Source organism: Piliocolobus tephrosceles, chromosome 17, assembly GCF_002776525.5.
Source record: "Piliocolobus tephrosceles isolate RC106 chromosome 17, ASM277652v3, whole genome shotgun sequence".
Taxonomy (NCBI): domain Eukaryota; kingdom Metazoa; phylum Chordata; class Mammalia; order Primates; family Cercopithecidae; genus Piliocolobus; species Piliocolobus tephrosceles.
Genome location: NC_045450.1, coordinates 17751383 through 17772924, shown reverse-complemented (window position 1 = coordinate 17772924; position 21542 = coordinate 17751383). Strand labels below are relative to the sequence as shown.

Here is a 21542-nt window from a genome sequence, read left to right as displayed (position 1 = left end):
CGCCCAGCTAGTTTTTTGTATTTTTAGTAGAGACGGGGTTTCACTGTGTTAGCCAGGATGGTCTCGATCTCCTGACCTCGTGATCCGCCCGTCTCGGCCTCCCAAAGTGCTGGGATTACAGGCTTGAGCCACCGCGCCCGGCCTTATAATGCATTTTAAAAGAGAATTCTCTTAAAACAACATTAGAAGACTGGATAAGATCTTACAGAAAGGGTTTACCCAATTATCATGGATATTTAATGTATAGTGTATAGTAGGCTTTTATACAGCAAGCCCTTGAAGTCTTGGGCCTGTGGAGGATATAGATGTATGTATAGAGTGGATACTTCTCTGTCTTTTTTTTTTTTTTTTTCTCTTTTAAGTTCAGGGTACATGTGCAGGATGTACAGGTTTGTTACATAGGTAAACGAGTGCCATGGTGGTTTGCTGCACAGATCATCCCATCACCTGGGTATTAAGCCCAGCATCCATTAAGCTATTCTTCCTGATGCTCTCCCTTCCCCTGTCCCCCAGAGTGGGTACTTTTCTGGTTTTTTTTTTTGTTGTTGTTGTTTTCAGTATATATATATTTTGTTGAGACAGAGTCTTGCTCTGTTGCCCAGGCTGGAGTGCATTGGTGCAATCTCTGCTCACTGCAACCTCCGCCTCCCAGGTTCAAGTGATTCTGGTGCCTCAGCCTCCCAAGGACCTGGGATTATAGGTGCCTGCCACCACACCCAGCTAATTTTTGCATTTTTAGTGGAGACAGGGTTTCACTGTGTTGGCCAGGCTGGTCTTGAACTCCTGACCTCAAGTGATCTGCCCATCTCCGTCTCCCAAAGTGCTGGGATTACAGGCTTGAGTCACCAGCCCTGCCTAGAGTGGGCACTTCTCTAAAGTTAAATACACTGATACCATTTCTGCCTTATGACATAGCCTCACTGTATAGGTGAGTGCCTTGAAAGTTCAGAGGATTAGAGGTAATGATCATTTTTTTCCTTAAAGAGAAATTTACCGGTAAAGCTGAGTATGAAATTCACATTTCTGATTTATGGGCTTTGTTAGATGTAATTACTTTTCGGACATTTAGTTTTTGACCTTTTTTTTTTTTAAATACTGTGTGTGTGCTACGTGTATCTTGGTGAAAACCTTTGTGCCTGTAGCTTTTATTGTTGGTATATAACTTTTAAAAAACTGATTTCTTTCTGTAAGTTTTCACAAGTGGAATGAATTCAAAGGCTATGCTGTTTATTAGAATAAAGTGTTTGAAGCCTTAGACTTATGATACTATAGGAGCTAAACAGCGACTCTAAAGCTAATTCAGTACAATTCCTCTTCTTTAAAGGCTCAGGGTCATATAGTTTGCTAGTGACAGAATTGTAAGTAGAGCCTAATTTCTCTGCTGGTAAGTTGATGACATTTTTGGTATCTATCATGTTGAAATACTGTGGGCTAGGGATTTGTAAAAATCCTATTCTTCTCTCAGACATTGTAGTTTCTTTCTTTCTTTTTTTAAACTTTTAAGTTCAGGATACAAGTGCAGATTTGTTACACAGGTAAACTTGTGTCATGAGCGTTTGTGGTATAGATTATTTTACCACCCAGGTATTAAGCCTGATACCCATTGGTTGTTTCTCTTGATCCTCTCCCTCCTCCCACTCCTCACCCTCCAAAAGGCTCCAGTGTGTGTTGTTCCCCTTGTAGTCATTTATTTATTTATGAGACTGAGTCTCGCCCTGTCATCCAGGCTGAAGTGCAGTGGCACAATCTCAGCTCACTGCAACTTCCACCTCCCGGGTTAAAGTGATTCTCCTGCCTCAGCCTCCCGAGTAGCTAGAATTACAGGAGTGTGCCACCATGCCTGGCTAATTTTTTGTATCTTTAGTAGAGATGAGGTTCCATCATGTTGGCCAGGCTGGTCTCAAACTGCTGACCTCGTGATCTGCCCTCCTTGGCCTCCCAAAGTGCTGGGATTACAGGTGTGAGCCACCATGCCCAGCCTTGTAGTTTCTTTTATTATCAATTTTTTCTTATACCTTAGAAATGAAACTGTCAGACCCTTTGTGATTTGTTGTTTATGTATGTATTGGCTAATTATGGTAACTAGCACAGTTGAAAACGTATTGCAAAAATTTAGTTCTTTGTTTTGTTTTTTTGAGACAGAGTCTCGCTCTGTCACCCAGGCTGGAATGCACTAGTGTGATTTCACTGCAACCTTTGCTTCCCAGGCTAAAGTGATCCTCCCACCTCAGCCTCCTGAGTAACTGGGATTACAGACATGTGCCACTATGTCCAGCTAATTTTTGTGTTTTTCGTAGAGATGGGGTTTTACCATGTTGCCCAGACTGGTCTCGAACTCCTGGGCTCAAGTGATCTGCCCACCTTGGTCTCCCAAAGTGCTGGGTAATTACAGGCAAGAGCCGCCTTGCTCAGCAAAAATCTAGTTTTTAAAGGCATTTTTAATATACTAATGTATTCACTATTGTTTGCTTGTTCTTGTGATTAAAAAATAAGGGGAGAAAAGTTGTGGTTTGCTACCTTTCTAGTGGAGGCGTACCTTGCATGTGGTAGATAACAATTAGACATTTGTTGAACTAAATATGTGATTATGGCTCCCAAAACTTCATCCCAGGGAAATGATGATAATGTGAATAAGAGGCTTTCCTCCAGTGGGATACCTAGATGATAAGTAGAAGCGTATATCCTGGTTTTACTCGATTGAGACTTTATCCATACCCCTTGGAAGTTGTTTAATTTACCTCTACCCAGGCTCTTTACCTGCGTGTTGAAAACAGTTTGGAATAGATCCAGAGAAAGTTGTTACTAAGGCCTTTCTTTTTTCTCTGTCAACCAGTCCTCTGGAATGAGGTGTTCAGTTGGCCTAAGGTTATTCATTTCTCATTTCCTTCAGCAAATATTTTTTTGAGGATCTGTTGTGTGCCAGGCACTCTGCCGGGGTTTGGAATATCGAGAGGAACAAAAGAGTGATAGGACCTATATTCCCTGAGCTTTTATTGACCAGGGGACTGTGACTTTTGATGTAATTTTATTTTTGAGAGAGGGTCTTTCTCTGTCACCCAGGCTGAAGTGCAAATCTCTGCTTACTGCAACCTCTGCCTCATGGGCCCAAGTGATTCTCCTGCGTAAGCCTCCCAAATAGCTGGGACTACGGGTGCACACCACCTTGCCTGGCTAGTTTGTGTAATTTTTTGTGTGTCTGTGGAGACAGGGTTTCATCATGTTGCTCAGGCTGGTCTCAAACTCTTGGACTCAGGTGATGTACTCGCCTTCCAGAGTGCTGGGATTACAGGCGTGAGCCACCATAATAATTATTATTAAAATAATTTTTAATTTTAAAAATTTAAAAATTCCTTTGCTTATTTATACTCAGTAGACAACAGAATGTTTATATATTCACAGAGAGATCGATGTCTTATTCTGATGAGTCTCGACTGTCGAATCTTCTTCGGAGGATCACCCGGGAAGACGACAGAGACCGAAGACTGGCTACTGTAAAGCAGTTGAAAGAATTTATTCAGCAACCAGAAAATAAGCTGGTAAGTATAGTATGTTTGGAAATATGAGGATTTTTGTGTTTCCATAATAAAGTAGGTAATGCTACCTTGAGTAGTTTAAGAGTGGGGAAAGCCTGGCCGTGAGCACTGTGGCTCGTGCCTGTAATCCCAGCACTTTGGGAGGCCGAGGCGGGCAGATCATGAGGTCAGGAGATTGAGACCATCCTGGCTAACACGATGAAACCCCGTCTCTACTAAAAAAAAAAAAAACCAAAAATTAGCTGGTCGTGGTGGCAGACGCCTGTAGTCCCAGCTACTCAGGAGGCAGAGGCAGGAGAATGGCATGAACCCTGGAGGCGGAGCTTGCAGTGAGAGCCAAGATCGCACCACTGCACTCCAGCCTGGGCGACAGAGCAAGACTCTGTCTCATAAAAAAAAAAAAAAAAAGAATGGGGAAAGCCTGTATTATGATGATCTAGAACTTAATGTTCTGTAATATGTAATTTCTTTTTCTTCGTAAAGACAAGATCTTGCTCTGTTGCCCAGGCTGGAGTGCAGTGGCACAATCATAGCTCACTGCAGTCTCAAACTCCTGGATTCAAGTTATCCTCCCACTGTAGTCTCCTGAGTAGGGACTTTCAGGCATGTGCCACTACACCTGGCTGAGGTGGAAGAATCACTTGAGCCCAGGAATTCAGGGTTGCAGTGAGATAAGATCACACCTCTGCATGTCAACCTGGGCGACAGAGGGAGTTCTTGTCTCTTAAAACAACAATAGAAACGTAACAAAGTATAGGAAGGGTTACAATTTTTTCTTCATTTTCTTTACTCCAATTAAGAACTTGATATGGGCCAGGTGTCATGGCTCATGCCTGTAATCCCAGCATTTTGGGAGGCCAAGGCAAGTGGATCACCTGAGGTCGGGAGTTTGACACCAGCCTGCCCAACATAGTGAAACCCTGTCTCTACTGAACATACAAAATTAGCTGGGTGTGGTGGCACATGTCTATAATTCCAGTTACTTGGGAGGCTGAGGCAGGTGAATCGCTTGAACCCAGGAGACGGAGGTTGCAGTGAGCTGAGATCACGCCATTGCGCTCCAGCCTGGGCAACAAGAGTGAAACTCCATCTGTAAAAAAGAAAAAGAGCTTGAGCAGGAGAAAATTAATGAAAGTGGTCTAGTGAGGCAGATGACATTTGGCTCAAAGCAGGTTTCTTCTCCTTCCAAATTTTATTATGAGAAGTTTCAAATATATAGCAAGTTGAAAGAATTTGACATTGAATCTGTTAAACCCATTATCTAATTTTTGTCGTTAACATTTTACCCTAAATACTGCCTTGTTGCGTATCTCTCCATCTGTCCCTCCATCCATCAGTCAATTTTTCAAATGCATTTCAGAGTAAATAAAGCAAGCTTTTTGAGTTTATTTTTTTGTTGATGATCACAGCTCTATGTTTCCAGTGGAGGAATTTCTTTCATAGTCTGAAAGGAAACATGACATGCCTAATACATGCTCACTGGGGACTGGGAATACTAAAGAAACTAAAGTACTGTTGAATTATAATTGGAGGGGAAGACAAGTAAAAAAGTACACAATGCTGTTCTTAAAAGTATAAGAATTTGAAGTTTTTATAAATGTATTTTCTTTTAAAGGTACTAGTTAAACAATTGGATAATATCTTGGCTGCTGTACATGATGTGCTTAATGAAAGGTAAGTAACTAATAATGGTTCAGTTTAAATGACTTTAAAATATATTTTTAGAAATTACTTAAAATACACAAGAAAATAAACCCATTGGCTTTGTTTGTGAACATCTATTGACATTTCATTGGGTCCTCTTGTCATATTTATCTGCGTTAATTATGTTTCAATTACCATTGAATACAAATGGAATCCACGTGAAAAAAAATTATTTATTTATTTATTTATTTTTTGAGTTAGAGTCTTACCCTGTTGCTTAGGCTGGAGTGTGGTGGTGCAATCTTGGCTCTCTGCAACCTCCGCCTCCCAGGTTCAAGCGATTTTCCTGCCTCAGCCTCCGTGCACCACCACTGCCAGCTAATTTTTGTATTTTTAGTAGAGACAGGGTTTCACCATATTGGCCAGGCTGGTCTCAAACTCCTGACCTGAGGTGATCCACCCACTGTAGCCTCCCAAAGTGTTGGGATCACAGGCACGAGCCATTGTGCCAGGCAGGAATATGTTATTTTTTTAATTTGCTAGTCTCACTGAATAACTGAGTCTTGACTTATGGAGTGGCATAAACTCTTGATGCAGGCATGAATGAATACAATTAGTTTTTGTAAACTAGAGAATTTGAAACTGCTTAGAGAATAGAGGTAAAAAGGAGCTTCCTTCTTCGGGTAAGAGTGGATTCAAACCATATATTCTCTGGCTGGCTGTTGGAGTCTCCAGAGGTGTGTGGTCATTTTTTGTTACAGTGATTCCCAAAGAATTGCAGTGGTGGCAAGTACCCAAAATTTACTTCAGCCCGTCATAAACCTTAGTGCCTTTTGATGGTTTTATTTTATAGAGTTACTTTTTAAAGTTATATGTAAATCATTACTATTATCCTTTTAAGTTTCTGTATGTAACTATTACCATTTTTTATTTTATAGTCATTACATATTGAATATTATATAGAATGTAGTTATGTGTAGTGTGTTTTATCTAATTATTTGTTGCTGTCCTTTTCTGAGAGTTATTTAATACAGTTTGAGATGGAATTTAGCATTTCTGGGCCTTCCCTCACTGTTTGTAAATAACTGATTTTGTAAAAAGGAAGTAATGTCAGACAGATACTGTGGGGCAATGCAGGCTAGACAGAATATAGTATTTAGAGTGGAGAAAATGTCAACCTTTTGTGTAATTTGAATAGAAATTTTAAAAACCATTTAAGACATTCTTTTGTAAGATGTGTTACTCATGTCATCATAGAAAACTTAAGCCTTTTATGCGTGTTTTTTGTTTGTATTAAAATAAACACAGTAGCAAATTGCTTCAGGAGTTGAGACAGGAGGGAGCTTGCTGTCTTGGCCTTCTTTGTGCTTCTCTGAGCTATGAGGCCGAGAAGATCTTCAAGTGGATTTTTAGCAAATTTAGCTCATCTGCAAAAGATGAAGTTAAACTCCTCTACTTATGTGCCACCTACAAAGCACTAGAGACTGTAGGAGAAAAGAAAGCCTTTTCATCTGTAATGCAGGTAAGAATGAAGGGGGAAAAATGCATGATGTACTTGGGAAAAAATTTGTCCCTTAACATGTGTCCTTGGAGGGGAGCTTGAAGAAGGGAAACGTGGAATAGGGATTATCTACTGATAGGAAATATTTTTTAAAAATTCCCCTTTCTCAGTTTGAGTGAAGGATACATATTGAAGTTAGATTTGAAATAAGTTAGTTTTAAGATTTTTTCCTTGGCTGAGTGCGGTGGCTCACACCTGTAATCCCAGCACTTTGGGAGGCCAAGGCGGGCGGATCATGAGGTCAAGAGATCGAAAACATCCTGGCCAACATGGTGAAACCCCGTTTCTACTAAAAATACAAAAATTAGCCAGGCGTGATAGTGCACGCCTGTAGTCCCAGCTACTTGGGAGACTGAGGCAGGAGAATGGCTTGAACCAGGGAGTCAGAGGTTGCCGTGAGCCGAGGTCTCACCATTGCACTCCAGCCTGGCTGACAGAGCCAGACTCTGTCTCAGAAAAAAGAAAAAAAGTTTTTTCCTCTTTGGTTTTTAGAAATGTTTTTTTGAGATTGCTTAGGACCAGAACGATTTGCAAATTTGAAAACAAGAACTGCACTAGGAATGCTGGATAGAAGAGTGCTTCACATTTGTTGAGGGAGACAAGAACTAAATATTACAACTTCTTTCTGAGCCTTTTGGTTTGCTAATGTGCCCCAAATTCTTATTCCAAATGTTATAAGATAATCATGTGTAAATGAATACTAGCTCTACTTAGCTTTATTTCACGTTTGTGTATCTGAATATATTAAAAAATCATTCCCCCCCCGGCCTTTTTTTTTTTTTTTTGATACAGAGTCTTGCTCTGTTGTCCAGGCTGGAGGGCAGTGGCATGATCTTGGCTGAGTGCAACCTCTCCTCCCAGGTTCAAGTGATTCTCCTGCCTCAACCTCCCGAGTAGCTGGTATTACAGGAGCGTGCCACTAGCCTGGCTAATTTTTGTATTTTTAGTAGAGATGGGGTTTCATTGTGTTGGCCATGCTGGTCTTGAACTCCTGACCTCAAGTGATCCTCCTGCTGGCCTAAAAGATCATTGCTGATTTAGTTTTAAGTAAGATTTTAAGTAATTAAATTTTTGTTGAGCTAATGTTTTTAGAAATTATGGTATTGATGTGTTTGGAATATCTGATATTAGGGTTTTTTTTTTTTTTTTTTTTACAGTTTTTGATATGCTTTATTTTGGGTATGTAGTTTAAAAAATGTAAGGATTTTTTTTTAAAATAAAAAATGTATTTTTAACTGGGCATGTTGGCTCACTTCTGTAACCCCAGCACTGTGGGAGGCTGAGGATGGTGAATTGCTTCAGTCCAGGAGTTTGAGACCAGCCTGGGCAACATGGTGAAACCCTGTCTTTACCAAAAAAAAAAAAAAGGAAAAAAAAATAAGTCAGGCATGGTTGCATGCACCTGTAGTCCCAGCTACTTGGAGGCTGAAACAGGAGGATCAGTTGAGCCTGGGAGCTTGAGGCTACAGTGAGGTATGGTCAAGCTACTGCCCTCCATTATAGACAAAACATTATTCCCCTTGATTATAGAGGTTTGAGAGAAATTTGAGGGAAGATTCAGAAAATTACCTGTAACTAAACAGAACGCCACCAGATTGGGCTTATTCTGCATGCATACAGTTTTTAGATTATGAACATTTCCCCAACTCTTGTGAAAATTCTTACATTCATAGAAAGGTAGATGCACCAGTAAAATAAATACCTGTAAATACAATAATAATTTCATAATACATACTCCACCTAGATTTACCACTTATTAATATTTTGCAAGTTTTATTTTCTCACACGCTTTTGTTGAGCCATCTGAAAACCATACACATGATGACAATTCACCTCATAATGTTTTAGTATGCATCTCCTAAGAATAAGGTTTTTCTTCTGTATAACAAGAGTATTATAATCATACCTAAGAAAATGAATTTTATTACATATGTGTTTTATATTCAAATTTCTGTAATTACCCCTAAGATGTCTTTTAAATGGTTTTTAGCATTGATAGTCTGTGCCTGTATAGATTATAACATTGGCTATTGCAAAATAATGGTTTTTTTTTCTTTTTCTTTTCTTTTTTTTTTTTTTTTTTTAGGCGTAGTCTTGCTCTGTTGTCCAAGCTGGAGTGCAGTGGCACGATCTCAGCTCACTGCAACCTCTGCCTCCCAGGTTCAAGCAGTTCTCCTGCTTCAGCCTACTGAGTAGCTGGGATTACAGGCATGTGCCGCTGTGCTCTGCTAATTTTTATATTTTTAGTAAAGACGGGTTTCATCATGCTGGCCAGGCAGATCTTGAACTCCTGACCTCAAGTGATCACCTGCCTCGTCCTCCCAAAGTGCTGGGGTTACAGGTGTGAGCCACTGCACCCAGCCTAAAATGATGATTTTCCGATTCTAGCATTTCTTTTATAAGATTGCTATGTAAAGCAGAGCTTTTCCTTCTTTAGGGAAAAATGTTTTTTAACAGCCACAAAACAAATATTCTTTCAATGGAATGCCATATAGTTATTTATTATTTTATTTTTGCCATATATTTATTTAAAAAATTTATGTATAATGGTAACATGAGCCTGCATGTTATTAATGTGTGGTGCCATACTGATCTTCTGTAATTCTAATATGAAGCAAGTACTGATATACTAAAGCATAAATTATATAAAATTTGCCTTATATTTTGGATTAGAAAGTAATTGTTGTACTCTATAGAAAAGTTTCCCAAATCCATTTTACTTTTTGTATTTGAAATTTAATCACAGTTAGAGTCTTAAAGAGAGCATTTAAGGATATTGTAAACAGGTGTTATTAAGGACTAATGTTAACTGATGTCAAAGGACTAATATTAACAAACATTGAAGAAGAGAAAACAGTATTTGTTTTTAGCCTAACATCTTAGTGGAGTGAAATATTTTCAATTTATTTTATTTTATTTTATTTGAGATGGAGTCTCACTCTGTTGTCCAGGCTGGAGTGCAGTGGTGCAATCTCAGCTCACAGCAACCTCTGCCTCCTGGGTTCAAGTGATTCTTGTGCCGCAGCCTCCCAAGTAGCTGGGATTACAAATCAATTTTTTTTTTTTTTTTTTTGAAATGGATCCTCGCCTTGTCGTCCAGACTGGAGTGCAGTGGCATGATCTTGGCTCACTGCAAGCTCCGTCTCCCGGGTTCATGCCATTCTCCTACCTCAGCCTCCCAAGTAACTGGGACTACAGACGCCCACCACCACTCCCAGCTAATTTTTTTTTTTTTTTTTGTATTTTTAGTAGAGACAGGGTTTCACTGTGTTAGCCAGGATGGTCTCGATCTCCTGACCTCGTGATCCACCCGCCTTGGCCTCCCAAAGTGCTGGGATTACAGGCATGAGCCACCGTGCCCGGCCAAGTCAATTTTTTTTTAAACTAAAACTACAGAATCTATTTTTCTTGGTCTCATACTCAGTTTTTTATGTAGTCACTTACTAAATAATGAACCTAATTCGCTTGTTTTCTCCCTATTTTGTTGAATGTTCACGGTTTGTAACTTTTATTTTTAAGCTTGTAATGACCAGCCTGCAGTCTATTCTTGAAAATGTGGATACACCAGAATTACTTTGCAAATGTGTTAAGTGCATTCTTTTGGTGGCTCGATGTTACCCTCATATTTTCAGCACGAATTTTAGGGTGAGTTCCCCATTCCGCTTTTCAGATCGTGGGATGAGGGGGATGGTTGTGTGTGTGAGGAACTGAGGAATCAGATGGAAAACAATGCCTCTGCTCCTTTGGATATAATCAGTGATATTTCAGGTTCCAGGGTTGAATGCCACATTTTTCTTTCTGACATTCATACCTTAAAATATTTGAAGAAAATGAACTATTTCATTGTTGTCAGAAATGTAGTTTTCTTATTTTCCTGCCCCTCTCCCCTTTCTAAGTTTCTAGAACGTCAAGTAGGTAGAACATAGATGCTCCTTTTAGAATCTTTTACTGTGAAATGGTCCACAGGTGAATGGCAGTAATATCTTAAAATGATCAGCCCCCTCTCTCTTTGTTTCCATCAAGGATACAGTTGATATATTAGTTGGATGGCATATAGATCATACTCAGAAACCTTCGCTCACGCAGCAGGTCTCTGGTAAGTCTTGCAGCCTATACCAGTTATTTAAATCCTGTTGGGGAGGAGCAGTGGTCCCCCAGTGACCATCTATCAATTCCATTTCTTTAATAATGCAAGAAAACTAAGTCAGAGAAATGTTTTATTGTGGATGAACATTACTTGTTAGCTAAATATATCTTTTCAGAGGAAATTACTAGTAGGTGGGTAGAGTAAGTACAGATAAGACTTACCCAAGTTATTTGTAGTTTGTACTGGTAGGAAAATACATGGTAAGAATATATGGTAGTGGCAATACCCTGAAGTGGACAATGGAAAGATCCAAGTTATTTGTAACTTTTTATTGTTTTTCTGGGTTTTTTTTTAAAAAAGGAAATACAGGATTAATTTGGAGAATTGTCATAAATGAGAAATGGTTTTGTTTCCCTTTTTTTGGAGTTAAGTGAATGACTAGCTTGGCTCATTTGCACATTTCAGCTTGTTTCATGTGTCATAGTTTCTCATAACTTACTTGGTGTGATAAACTTTTGAAAATAGAATATTCAGGTGGTAGTGCTCTGTTTCATTTTCACTGAAGAGATAGATGAGAGTATATACCTCTGGTGGTTAGATATGGCCCTGGGATTAGCCAGGCCAATGGCAGATTGTGGCATTTTAGTCTTAAGTCATGTGTAGTGACAATATAGATACGAAATTTAGTGAAAAAGTAAGGAAATAACATTTATATGTTCATTTCTGCAGAAATTAAAGAGGTATTGATTAATCATGATCAGCATGTTTAACAGTATTACTTTTATGATATAGGACATGTTTTAGGGTATGCTGCTTGACAACCAGGTACCTGTTAAAACAAGGCTCTTATATTTTTTTAATTTGGATTTTTTGGTGTTTTTCTTCCCCCCTAACCTTTCACAATTTCTTATACGATTCCAAGGGTGGTTGCAGAGTTTGGAGCCTTTTTGGGTAGCTGATCTTGCATTTTCTACCACTCTTCTTGGTCAGTTTCTAGAAGACATGGAAGCATATGCTGAGGTGAGTACATAGAAAGGTGTTTCTTAAAATTTTGGTTCAGAAAAAATAAAAATCTTAAATTGTGCTAGATTTATTTTAAAATAGCTCAGGCCTCCTGACATTTAAGGAGAAATTGCAAGCCCATTGCAATATTTAAAAAAAATTTTTTTTTTTGAGACAGAGTGTCACTCTGTCACCCAGGCTGGAGTGCAGTGTAACGATCTTGGCTCACTGCAGCCTCCACTTTCTGGGTTCAAGCAATTCTCCTGCCTCAGCCTCCTGAGTAGCTGGGATTACAGGCACCCACCACCACGCCCAACTAATTTTTGTATTTTTAGTAGAGATGGGGTTTCACCATGTTGGCCAAGCTGGTCTCAAACTCCTGACCTCAGGTGATCCACCTGCGTCAGCCTCCCAAAGTGCTGGGATTATAGGCGTGAGCCACCGTGCCCAGTCAATGTTCTAAACATTTTTTTCAGATGTGTTTAACTTACCAGGAGAATTACTGGAAAGACTAAAAGAAACGTTGCAAGCTTCGTATTTCACAAAGCTTTACATACTCTTGGTAGCTGGTATTTTTCTAAAGACATATTCTGTTATTTATTTTTAGTTTTTGTTCCCAGTCTTCAGAGTCTTAAAGCACATTGATGCTGTGTTATAAAAAAACACAAAACACCAAAAGCCCCTAAAGACTCTCCTGTTACATACACAGGAGATCTTGAATCATACTTCGGAGGACAAGCCTTGGCTTCAGCCAGCTTTTGTGGCTGTATGAATATAGCATAGGAACTTTAAGAGTGCTGCTGAAACCTCTGTTACTGGTACTTGGCTTTTCTGACCCCACTGTCTTGGCTTAACTCTGTACCATCTCTTATTTGGATCTCTTTGTGTTTCTTTCCTATTCAGATCAACCAATCAAGGCTCCCATACAGATTTTAGCCTCATCTTGTTTTTTTCATCTTTGCTGCTTATCGTCAACAGGAATTCAGTACCTTTAGTTGTACCGATATGTTTACTCTTTCCTAGAAAAGCAAGGAAATGTTTTGCTTCCGCTTTTTTTTTCTTTGCCCCCACACCTAGAACGTCTTTTTTCATAGCCCGTGTTTAAACTGATCTACCTTTCAGAAGCCACACATTCTAGTTTGTAGAGATGCTTCCCCTTGTTATCCTTAAGATCTCATTCTCTTCTGTTATTTTGGTGCTTAATTTTAAGTAGATATGTACATTGGTTCTGGTATTCCAGTTTTTGCGAATCTTGTGCTTTTCATATGTCGTAATTCCTCAGTTATACATCTCTGTAGGCTGGGTCTTACAACCTCCCTTTGCTCTTCGTGGGCATGCTCTTGGTTTGGAGGACTTACTGTTGAGCTGAGTATACCTAGCTCAAAGAATACCTAGAATGAGATTTTTAGCCCAAAACTAATTGAGGAATGGCAAAAGCTTCTGTCTTCATTTATACCTTCATATAACTAGAGCATATGTACTAGAATTTATTTTTCCCCAATGGCTTTCTGAGTTGGTATAAGAAGTTATTTCCTTAATTTGTTGTCTATTGGGTTTAATGTTGGCTTTTTGAAATAATTAGGTAAAACCCATTTTTGTATTTAGAGTCATGAATATTCTCATGGGCCACAGTTCCTCTTTATAAAAGCCTAAAAATCTATTCCAAAATGAATTGATTTAAGTATTTTAGAGTTGTTTTTTTTTTTTGAGCCGGAGTCTCGCTCTGTCGCCCAGGCTGGAGTGCAGTGGCCGGATCTCAGCTCACTGCAAGCTCCGCCTCCCGGGTTTACACCATTCTCCTGCCTCAGCCTCCCGAGTAGCTGGGACTACAGGCGCCCGCCACCTCGCCCAGCTAGCTTTTTGTATTTTTTGGTAGAGACGGGGTTTCACCGTGTTAGCCAGGATAGTCTCGAACTCCTGACCTCGTGATCCACCTGTCTCGGCCTCTCAAAGTGCTGGGATTACAGGCTTGAGCCACTGTGCCTGGCCGTTTTTTTTTTTTTTTTTTTTTTTTAAAAACAATGCACTACAAGACTATACTTTCAGGGATCATTTCTATAGTTTGTTACTAGAGAAGTTGCGTCCTTTGTAGGGACATGGATGCAGCTGGAAACCATCATTCTTAGCAAACTATCACAAGAAGAGAAAACCAAACACCGCATGTTCTCACTCATAGGTGGGAACTGAACAATGAGCTCACTTGGACTCGGGAAGGGGAACATCACACACTGGGGCCTATCATGGGGAGGGGGGAGGGGGGAGGGATTGCATTGGGGAGTTATACCTGATATAAATGATGAATTGATGGGTGCTGACGAGTTGATGGGTGCAGCACACCAACATGGCACATGTATACATATGTAACAAACCTGCACGTTATGCACATGTACCCTAGAACTTAAAGTATAATAAAAACAAAACAAAACAAAAAAAAACAATGCACTACTTAACAAGAATGCTGTGAATTCGCATCTAGGACCTCAGCCATGTGGCCTCTGGGGAATCAGTGGATGAAGACGTCCCTCCTCCATCAGTGTCATTACCAAAGCTGGCCGCACTTCTCCGGGTGTTTAGTACTGTGGTGAGGAGCATTGGGGAACGCTTCAGCCCAATTCGGGGTCCTCCAATTACTGAGGCATATGTAACAGATGTAAGTGCTTTTGGGCATTTCAGGTGTCATTCAAAAATAAAATTGTTTTACATTGTAAATGTTTCTCTTTATCTAGTGAACTGTTATTAATCTTTCATTTGTTTAGCATGTATGTATGTATGTATGTATGTATATCTGTATATATTGTCTGACTGCTTTCTTAAATAGCCAGAAAAGTCGGGAATCCTGTTATATCTCATCCTCCTTTCATCCAGCTCCTCTACCCTCCCATGACAAAAGGCCATTCTGAATTTTTAAATCTTATTCTTTTGTTTCTAAATAATATTTATTATAATTTTACTTTTAAATTATTGGGTTTCCTTTTAGTTTTTCAACATACTACGAATAGCACACTATAGGAAAAGCCTCAGAAAGTAATCTTCTCTGAGCATAAGATGGAACTCATATGAAAACTTGTATACTTTTATATTCTTTGATAGCCTGATATCAAAGAACATAAATTAAAAATGAGGTAGCTAGATTGCCACACTTCAGCAGCCTCAAACATTAGCTGCACTGTTTGTAGCATATGCAGTGAGGGTTCAGTGGGAAAGACACGAAAAATGAACCCCAGGCATTGTACTCTGCTTTGAATAAGGAGAGAGAAGCATGTGTGATGCAGTCATAAAAGATTTAATCTAACTGACGAAAATTTTATTGTTAGGATAAAACTTGCTTTTAGGAGCATATACTTTTACTGAACGTGTTGCTAGATAAAATAGGATATTGATTATATAGATATATAAAATTTTTAGTAAGTTGTGCATTTGAGCAGAAATGTCAGAACTTAAAGATAAATGAAACCAGCGTATTGGTATTTTAAACCAATATGGTTTCAAAATGGTTTAGTATCTTTGCTTCATTTTTAATGTCTAAAAGGTGGTTGTTTGAAGACTACAGAGTTGAAACAAAAAGCCATTAACTCAGACATAAAATAAAAGGGACATAATTTATAGGATAGGTGTATATTGATTTATGAGGATCTTTTAGGCCTTTGAGAATGGTAGAATGGTGAGTTTTTTTGTTTTTGTTTTTGTTTTTGGAGCTGGAGCCTCACTCTGTCACCCAGGCTGGAGTGTAGTGGTGCAATCATAGCTTATTGTAATCTTGAACTCTTGGGCCCAAGTAAACCTCCCACCTCACTCAGCCCTACAAGTGAGTGTTACCATACCCAGTTTTTTTTCTTTTTAAAGTGGGTTGGCGCCATCATGACTCAGTGCAACCTCTGTCTCCTGGGCTCAGGTGATCCTCCCTCCATAGCCTGCTAATTTTTTATTTTTGTTGAGGTGGGGTCTTAGTGTTTCCCAGGCTGGTCTTAAACTTTTGGCCTCAAGCATTCTTCCCAACTCAACCTCCCAAAGTGTTGGGATTATAGACATGAGCCACTGTGCACGGCCAAGAATGCTTCCCTTTCCGCTCCCATATGTTTTTTTTTGGAGACGTGATCTGTGTTCCCCAGGCTGGAGTGCAGTGGCACGATCTTGGCTCACTGCAGCCTTGACCTCCCAGGCTTAAGTGATCCTCCCACCTCAGCCTCTCAAGTAGTTGGGACTACTGGTGTGTGCCACCACGCCCAAATAATTAAAAAAAATTTGGTAGAGATGAGGTGTTGTTATGTTGACTTGGCTGGTCTCAAACTCCTGGACTCAAGCGAACCTTTCAGCTAATCCTCTCAAAGTGCTAGGATGGTAGACGTAAGTCACTGTGCCCAACCTCCAAGGATGCTTTTAATGAAAACTTTGGGTAAACTAAAATCCTTTATGTGTTGGTTGTTAATTATTATAGATTTTTTTTTTTTTTAGCATTTATTTGCTCTGTTTTCTCCCCTATTTTATTAGAAATTTAGTAGACAGTTATTGGTCATTATAGTTTAGTGGGGGATTTTGTTTGTATATGTGTTGGAAATAATATGATTTTTGAAGATATTGTGTGGTAAGCTTGAGAGTGCTGATCTTTCAAAAGAGACCATCAGTAGATACTTTAATGAGCTTAAAGTGACTTGTATGTTTAGTTTTAAAAGATTGATTCCCAAAAGCCCAAGAGCTAGCTTGTAGTATGTATGGGCAGGCTATTCCCATGCTGTCAATACCATTACTGTCGTGGTGTATTTCATGATAAAGATTCTGAGCTTCAGCCATTTGGTGACATTGGGAGAAACGAAGTTGGGTATATAGGAAATAGTGGATGGCAGATTCCATTTCCTGTCATAATAGCACTTGAGGATTTTTTAGTCAAGATCAGGTTTACATACTGTACTAAAGATATCATTATTGTTCAACTACTGAGAACTACAATATTAAGAGACTGCTGGCAAGGCAAGCAGTTAATTTTCAGTTGAAATTGCATTAAATAAAAAGTTTTTTCTTGCTTTGTGGAAGTATGTGAATTTTTTTAAAAAGCTGCTTGTTTTCCCCATTTACAGGTTCTGTACAGAGTAATGAGATGTGTGACGGCTGCAAACCAGGTGTTTTTTTCTGAGGCTGTGTTGACAGCTGCTAATGAGTGTGTTGGTGTTTTGCTCGGCAGCTTGGATCCTAGCATGACTATACATTGTGACATGGTCATTACATATGGATTAGACCAACTGGAGAATTGCCAGACTTGTGGTACCGATTATATCATCTCAGTCTTGAATTTACTCACGCTGGTATGTGAATTATTCCTTTTTCCTTTTTTAATGTGTTGGTTTATTCAGACTCTTAAATTGATATGTAAGAAATTAAGGGCTTTGGCTGGGCATGGTGGCTCATGCTTGTAATCTCAGCACTTTGGGAGGCCAGAGCAGAAGGATTGCTTGCATCCAGGAATTCTGGCGTAGCTTGGGCAATGTAGTGAGACCCCATCTGTACAAAAAATCAAAAATTATCTTGGTGTAGTGGCATGCACCTATAGTCGTAGCTACTCGGTAGTCTGAGGGAGGGGGATCGATTAAGCCCAGGAGCTTGAGGTTGAAGTGAGCTCTGATTGTGCCACTGTACTCAGCCAAGGTGACAAAAAAGGCCCTGTCTCCAAAAAAGAAAAGAAATAAGGGCTTTGCTTTATAATGTTATGTTTTAGAGTACATTCATCAGTCTTATAATCTGTGGTTTCATTTTAGTGTCTGTTTATTTTTAATTAAAATTTTTTTTGAGATAGGGTCTCAGTCTGTTACATGGGATAAAGTGCAGTGTTGTGATTTTGGCTCACTGCAGCCTTGACCTCTTGGGTTCAGCTGATCCTCCCACTTCAGCCCCCTAGGTAGCTAGGACTATAGGCACGCACCACCACATCTGGCTAATTTTCTGTATTATTTTGTAGAGATGGAGTTTTGCCATGTTGCCTAGGCTGGTCTTGAATTCTTGAATTCTTGGGCTCAAGCAATCCACCTGCCTTGGCCTCCCAAAGTACTGGGATTATAGGCATGAGCCACTCTGCCAGGCCTTTATTTTTAGTGGTTGATAGCTAGTCTCAGTGCAGCTTTACTCTTTTTTTTTTTTTTTTTTTTTTTTTTGTGAAACATTGCTTTACGCCCCAGATTCTTTCTTTTCTCTCTCTCTTTTTTTTTTTTTTGTGACAGGATCTTGCTGTATTCCTGGTTGGAGTGCAGCAGTGCGATCAGCACTCACTGCAACCTCAAACTCCTAGGCTCAAGAGATCCTCCCACCTCAGCCTCCTGACTGTCTGGGACTACCGATGCATGCCACCACGCCTGGCTAACCTTTGTATTTTTTGGAGAGAAGGGGTCTCACTACATTGTCTAGGCTGGCTTCAAATTCTTGGCCTCAAGTAATCCTCCTGTCTTGCCCTCCTAAAGTGCTGGGATTACAGATGTGAGGCATCATGACTGGCCTCCTTTAATTTCTTCTTTTTTTTTTTTTGAGACGGAGTCTCGCTCTTTCGCCCAGGCTGGAGTGCAGTGGCACGATTGTATTTTTAGTAGAGACAGGGTTTCACCATGTTAGCCAGGATGGTCTTGATCTCCTGACCTCGTGATCCATCCGCTTTGGCCTCCCAAAGTGCTGAGATTACAGGCATAAGCCACCGTGCCTGGCTGGCCTCCTTTAATTTCTTAACCATGAATATCCTCCCCCCACTTTTATTATGGACATTCTGAAGCACATAAAAATAGGGAGTATAATAAATTTGTACATATTTAACATTCAGCTTCTATAATTAGAAACAAATGGCCCATCTGGTTTCATCTAGGCCTCTTTGCTGTCCTTTCATCTCCAACTAGATTATTTTAAAGCAAATTCTAGATGACATTCTGCTGAGTGTTTCTGCCAGAGTTACACCTCTCTTTGCTAATGTGAAAAAATGCCCGTGATAAGTGTAAAATACGTGTGTCCTATTTAGGTGTCTAAACACTTTAATGTCACAGTATTAAGACCTTGAAATATAGCTTAGATATGTTTTTCTAAATTAGAAGACTTTATTTTTTAGATATACAGAAAATTGAGCAGAAAACAATGAGTTCCCATATACCTTCTTCATCCCAGCAGTTTCCCCATCATTAACATATTGTGTTAGTGTGGTACATTTATTACAAAGGAGCGAATATTGATATATTATTATTAACTAATTTTATAGTTTACTTTGTGTTATGTATTCTATGGACTTTAACATGTATAATGACATATATCCCCTATTACCAGTATCATACAGGATAATTTCACTTCCCTAAAAATCTTTTATGTTCTACCCACTCCTTCCTTGTTCCTGGTCCCCACTCCTCCCTCCCTCCATCTTAAGCCCATGGCAACTGCTGATCTTTTTACTCTCTCCATCGTTTTGCCTTTTCCAGAATGCCATGTAGTTGGAGTCATATAGTATGTAGCCTTTTCAATTGGCTTTTTTCACTTAGCAGTGTGCATTTAAGGTTTCTCCGTGTCTTTTTGTAATTTGAGAAGCTCATTTTAAAAAAATTTTATTCTTTTAGATTGTTGAACAAATAAATACAAAACTGCCATCATCATTTGTAGAAAAACTGTTTATACCATCATCTAAACTACTATTCTTGCGTTATCATAAAGAAAAAGAGGTGAGTAATACATTGATAATGAACTTTGACAACTTGGGTCACTGAAGAGTTGGACCAAATGTTGCTTAGCAGGCTACATAAGTGAAATTGAATGAAATGTGAAATGTTTGATTTAGAATATAGTGATTGTATTTGTTCTTTTCAATTTATATTTCTTGATAATCATACTGAATACTTTGATGAATGATGTGCCAGATACTCTTTTCAGACTATGCATCTTTTGCTGTTATTAAATTTATTAAATTTTCATAAGAGTAAAACAAGCTGACACATTTATAAAGTTATAAATTAAGAAGTACTGTATATTTTGTAAACAAAAATGACTGGCTTTTCAACCACCCCCTGAGTCAAATCCACCGGAGACTTTCTTGGTAGATTTAAGAAAACCAGTCTTAAACTGCAGTTTGCATATGTCTTTTGATGTTGATTATTTAAAAAAAAAAAAAAAGGCCATTTTGGAAATTTCATATTGACAGTTTTGATTTCTAGTACTCTTTATTTGTGATAAAACTTTATAGATTTGAAATAGCATACTGATCTGTGTCAGTTTTCTGATTGGTTTTTAAAAAATTAAAATATTAAGTGTTACAGGCAGTGAATTGATCAATTTTAAATTTATTTGTATCATCAGCACTAATACAGATAGTGGTTTATTTTCCATTTATCGCTTCCTTGAATTTTTTGTTTTTCAGGTTGTTGCTGTAGCCCATGCTGTTTATCAAGCAGTGCTCAGCTTGAAGAATATTCCTGTTTTGGAGACTGCCTATAAGTTAATATTGGGAGAAATGACTTGTGCCCTAAACAACCTCCTACATAGTCTGCAACTTCCTGAGGCCTGTTCTGAAATAAAGCATGAGGCTTTTAAGAATCATGTGTTCAACGTAGACAATGCAAAATTTGTAGTTATATTTGACCTCAGTGCCCTGACTACAATCGGAAATGCCAAAAACTCACTAATAGGGGTGAGTCTTTGATTGTAACGACTTTGTTTTATCCACAGTTCAACTTTTTCTCATTACATATTTATGTATTTCACTATCATGTCAACATGTCTGCAGAATTACTGTGTGTAACAAATAGCCATATTTAAGACATGCCTGGATAAATAAAATTAATAGGAACATTTTCTTGCCATTATATTTAACTTTTATTCTTCCTTTTCCTTGATAAATCTTGTTAAGTTTTTTTGTTTTCTAGAAAATATCTTATGAATTTCTCCTGTTTGCTCTAGCATGCTTATAGAAAATGTCAATGTTTCTTACAGCTCAAATTTGTATAGTGGTTTTAAAATGCAGTCTCTTTCTTCTTCCCCTGGCACTTTTTTCTTTCTGTCTACTGAAGTTAGTTCTTATACATGGTCTTATATTTTGGCTGTCTCTTTTCCCTAGGAACATTCATACAGGTTGAATATTCCTTATCTGAAATACTTGGGACTGGAAGGGTTTTAGATTTCGGATTTTGGAATACTTTTTTTTTTTTTTTTTTTTTTTTGGTGACAGGAGTTTCACTCTTGTTGCCCAGGCTGGAGTGCAATGGCACCATCTCAGCTCACTGCAACGTTCGCCTCCCGGGTACAAGCGGTTCTCCTGTTTCAGCCTCCCAAGTAGCTCAGATTACAGGCATACTCCACCACGCCTGGATAATTTTTTTGTATTTAGTAGAGATGGGGTTTCACCACATTAGCCAGGCTGGTTGTGAACTCCTGACCTCAGGTGATCCACCCGCCTCAGGCTCCCAAAGTGCTGGGATTACAGGCGGGTGCCACCATGCCCTGCCGGATTTTGGAATATTTTCATAACACTTACCGGTGAGCATCCCTAATCTGAAAATCCTAAATCTGAAATGCTCCAAAATTTGAAACTTTTTGAGCGCCAGTATGATGCCCCAAGTGGAAAATCCCACACCTGACCTCATGTGATGAGTCCAAACGGTTGTATGCACAAAATTATTTAAAATGTTGCATAAAATGACCTTCAGGCTATGAATTTTATGTTTAGTCTTGGATCCCATCCCCCAGATATCTCATTTTATATATATGCAAATAT

At 38.9% G+C, this 21542-nt stretch overlaps 1 protein-coding gene and 1 pseudogene across 5 annotated transcripts in view; both read left to right on the top strand.

Moving 5' to 3' along the window:
• SMG1 (SMG1 nonsense mediated mRNA decay associated PI3K related kinase) overlaps positions 1-21542 on the top strand; it is a 117263-nt gene that overhangs the window by 31444 nt on the left and 64277 nt on the right. For 4 of the 5 annotated variants that reach the window (XM_023189754.2, XM_023189752.2, XM_023189751.2 and 1 more), the window contains 10 exons: positions 3400-3536; positions 5149-5207; positions 6486-6699; positions 10258-10383; positions 10762-10834; positions 11748-11845; positions 14304-14477; positions 16900-17124; positions 19396-19497; positions 20190-20459. In XM_023189754.2, coding sequence (XP_023045522.1) covers positions 3400-3536; positions 5149-5207; positions 6486-6699; positions 10258-10383; positions 10762-10834; positions 11748-11845; positions 14304-14477; positions 16900-17124; positions 19396-19497; positions 20190-20459 — 1478 coding nt within the window. Of the gene's footprint in view, positions 1-3399; positions 3537-5148; positions 5208-6485; positions 6700-10257; positions 10384-10759; positions 10835-11747; positions 11846-14303; positions 14478-16899; positions 17125-19395; positions 19498-20189; positions 20460-21542 lie in introns of those variants that run through there. The other variant, XM_023189755.2, reaches the window with a different exon arrangement.
• On the top strand, positions 13858-13954 carry LOC111524558 (annotated as a pseudogene).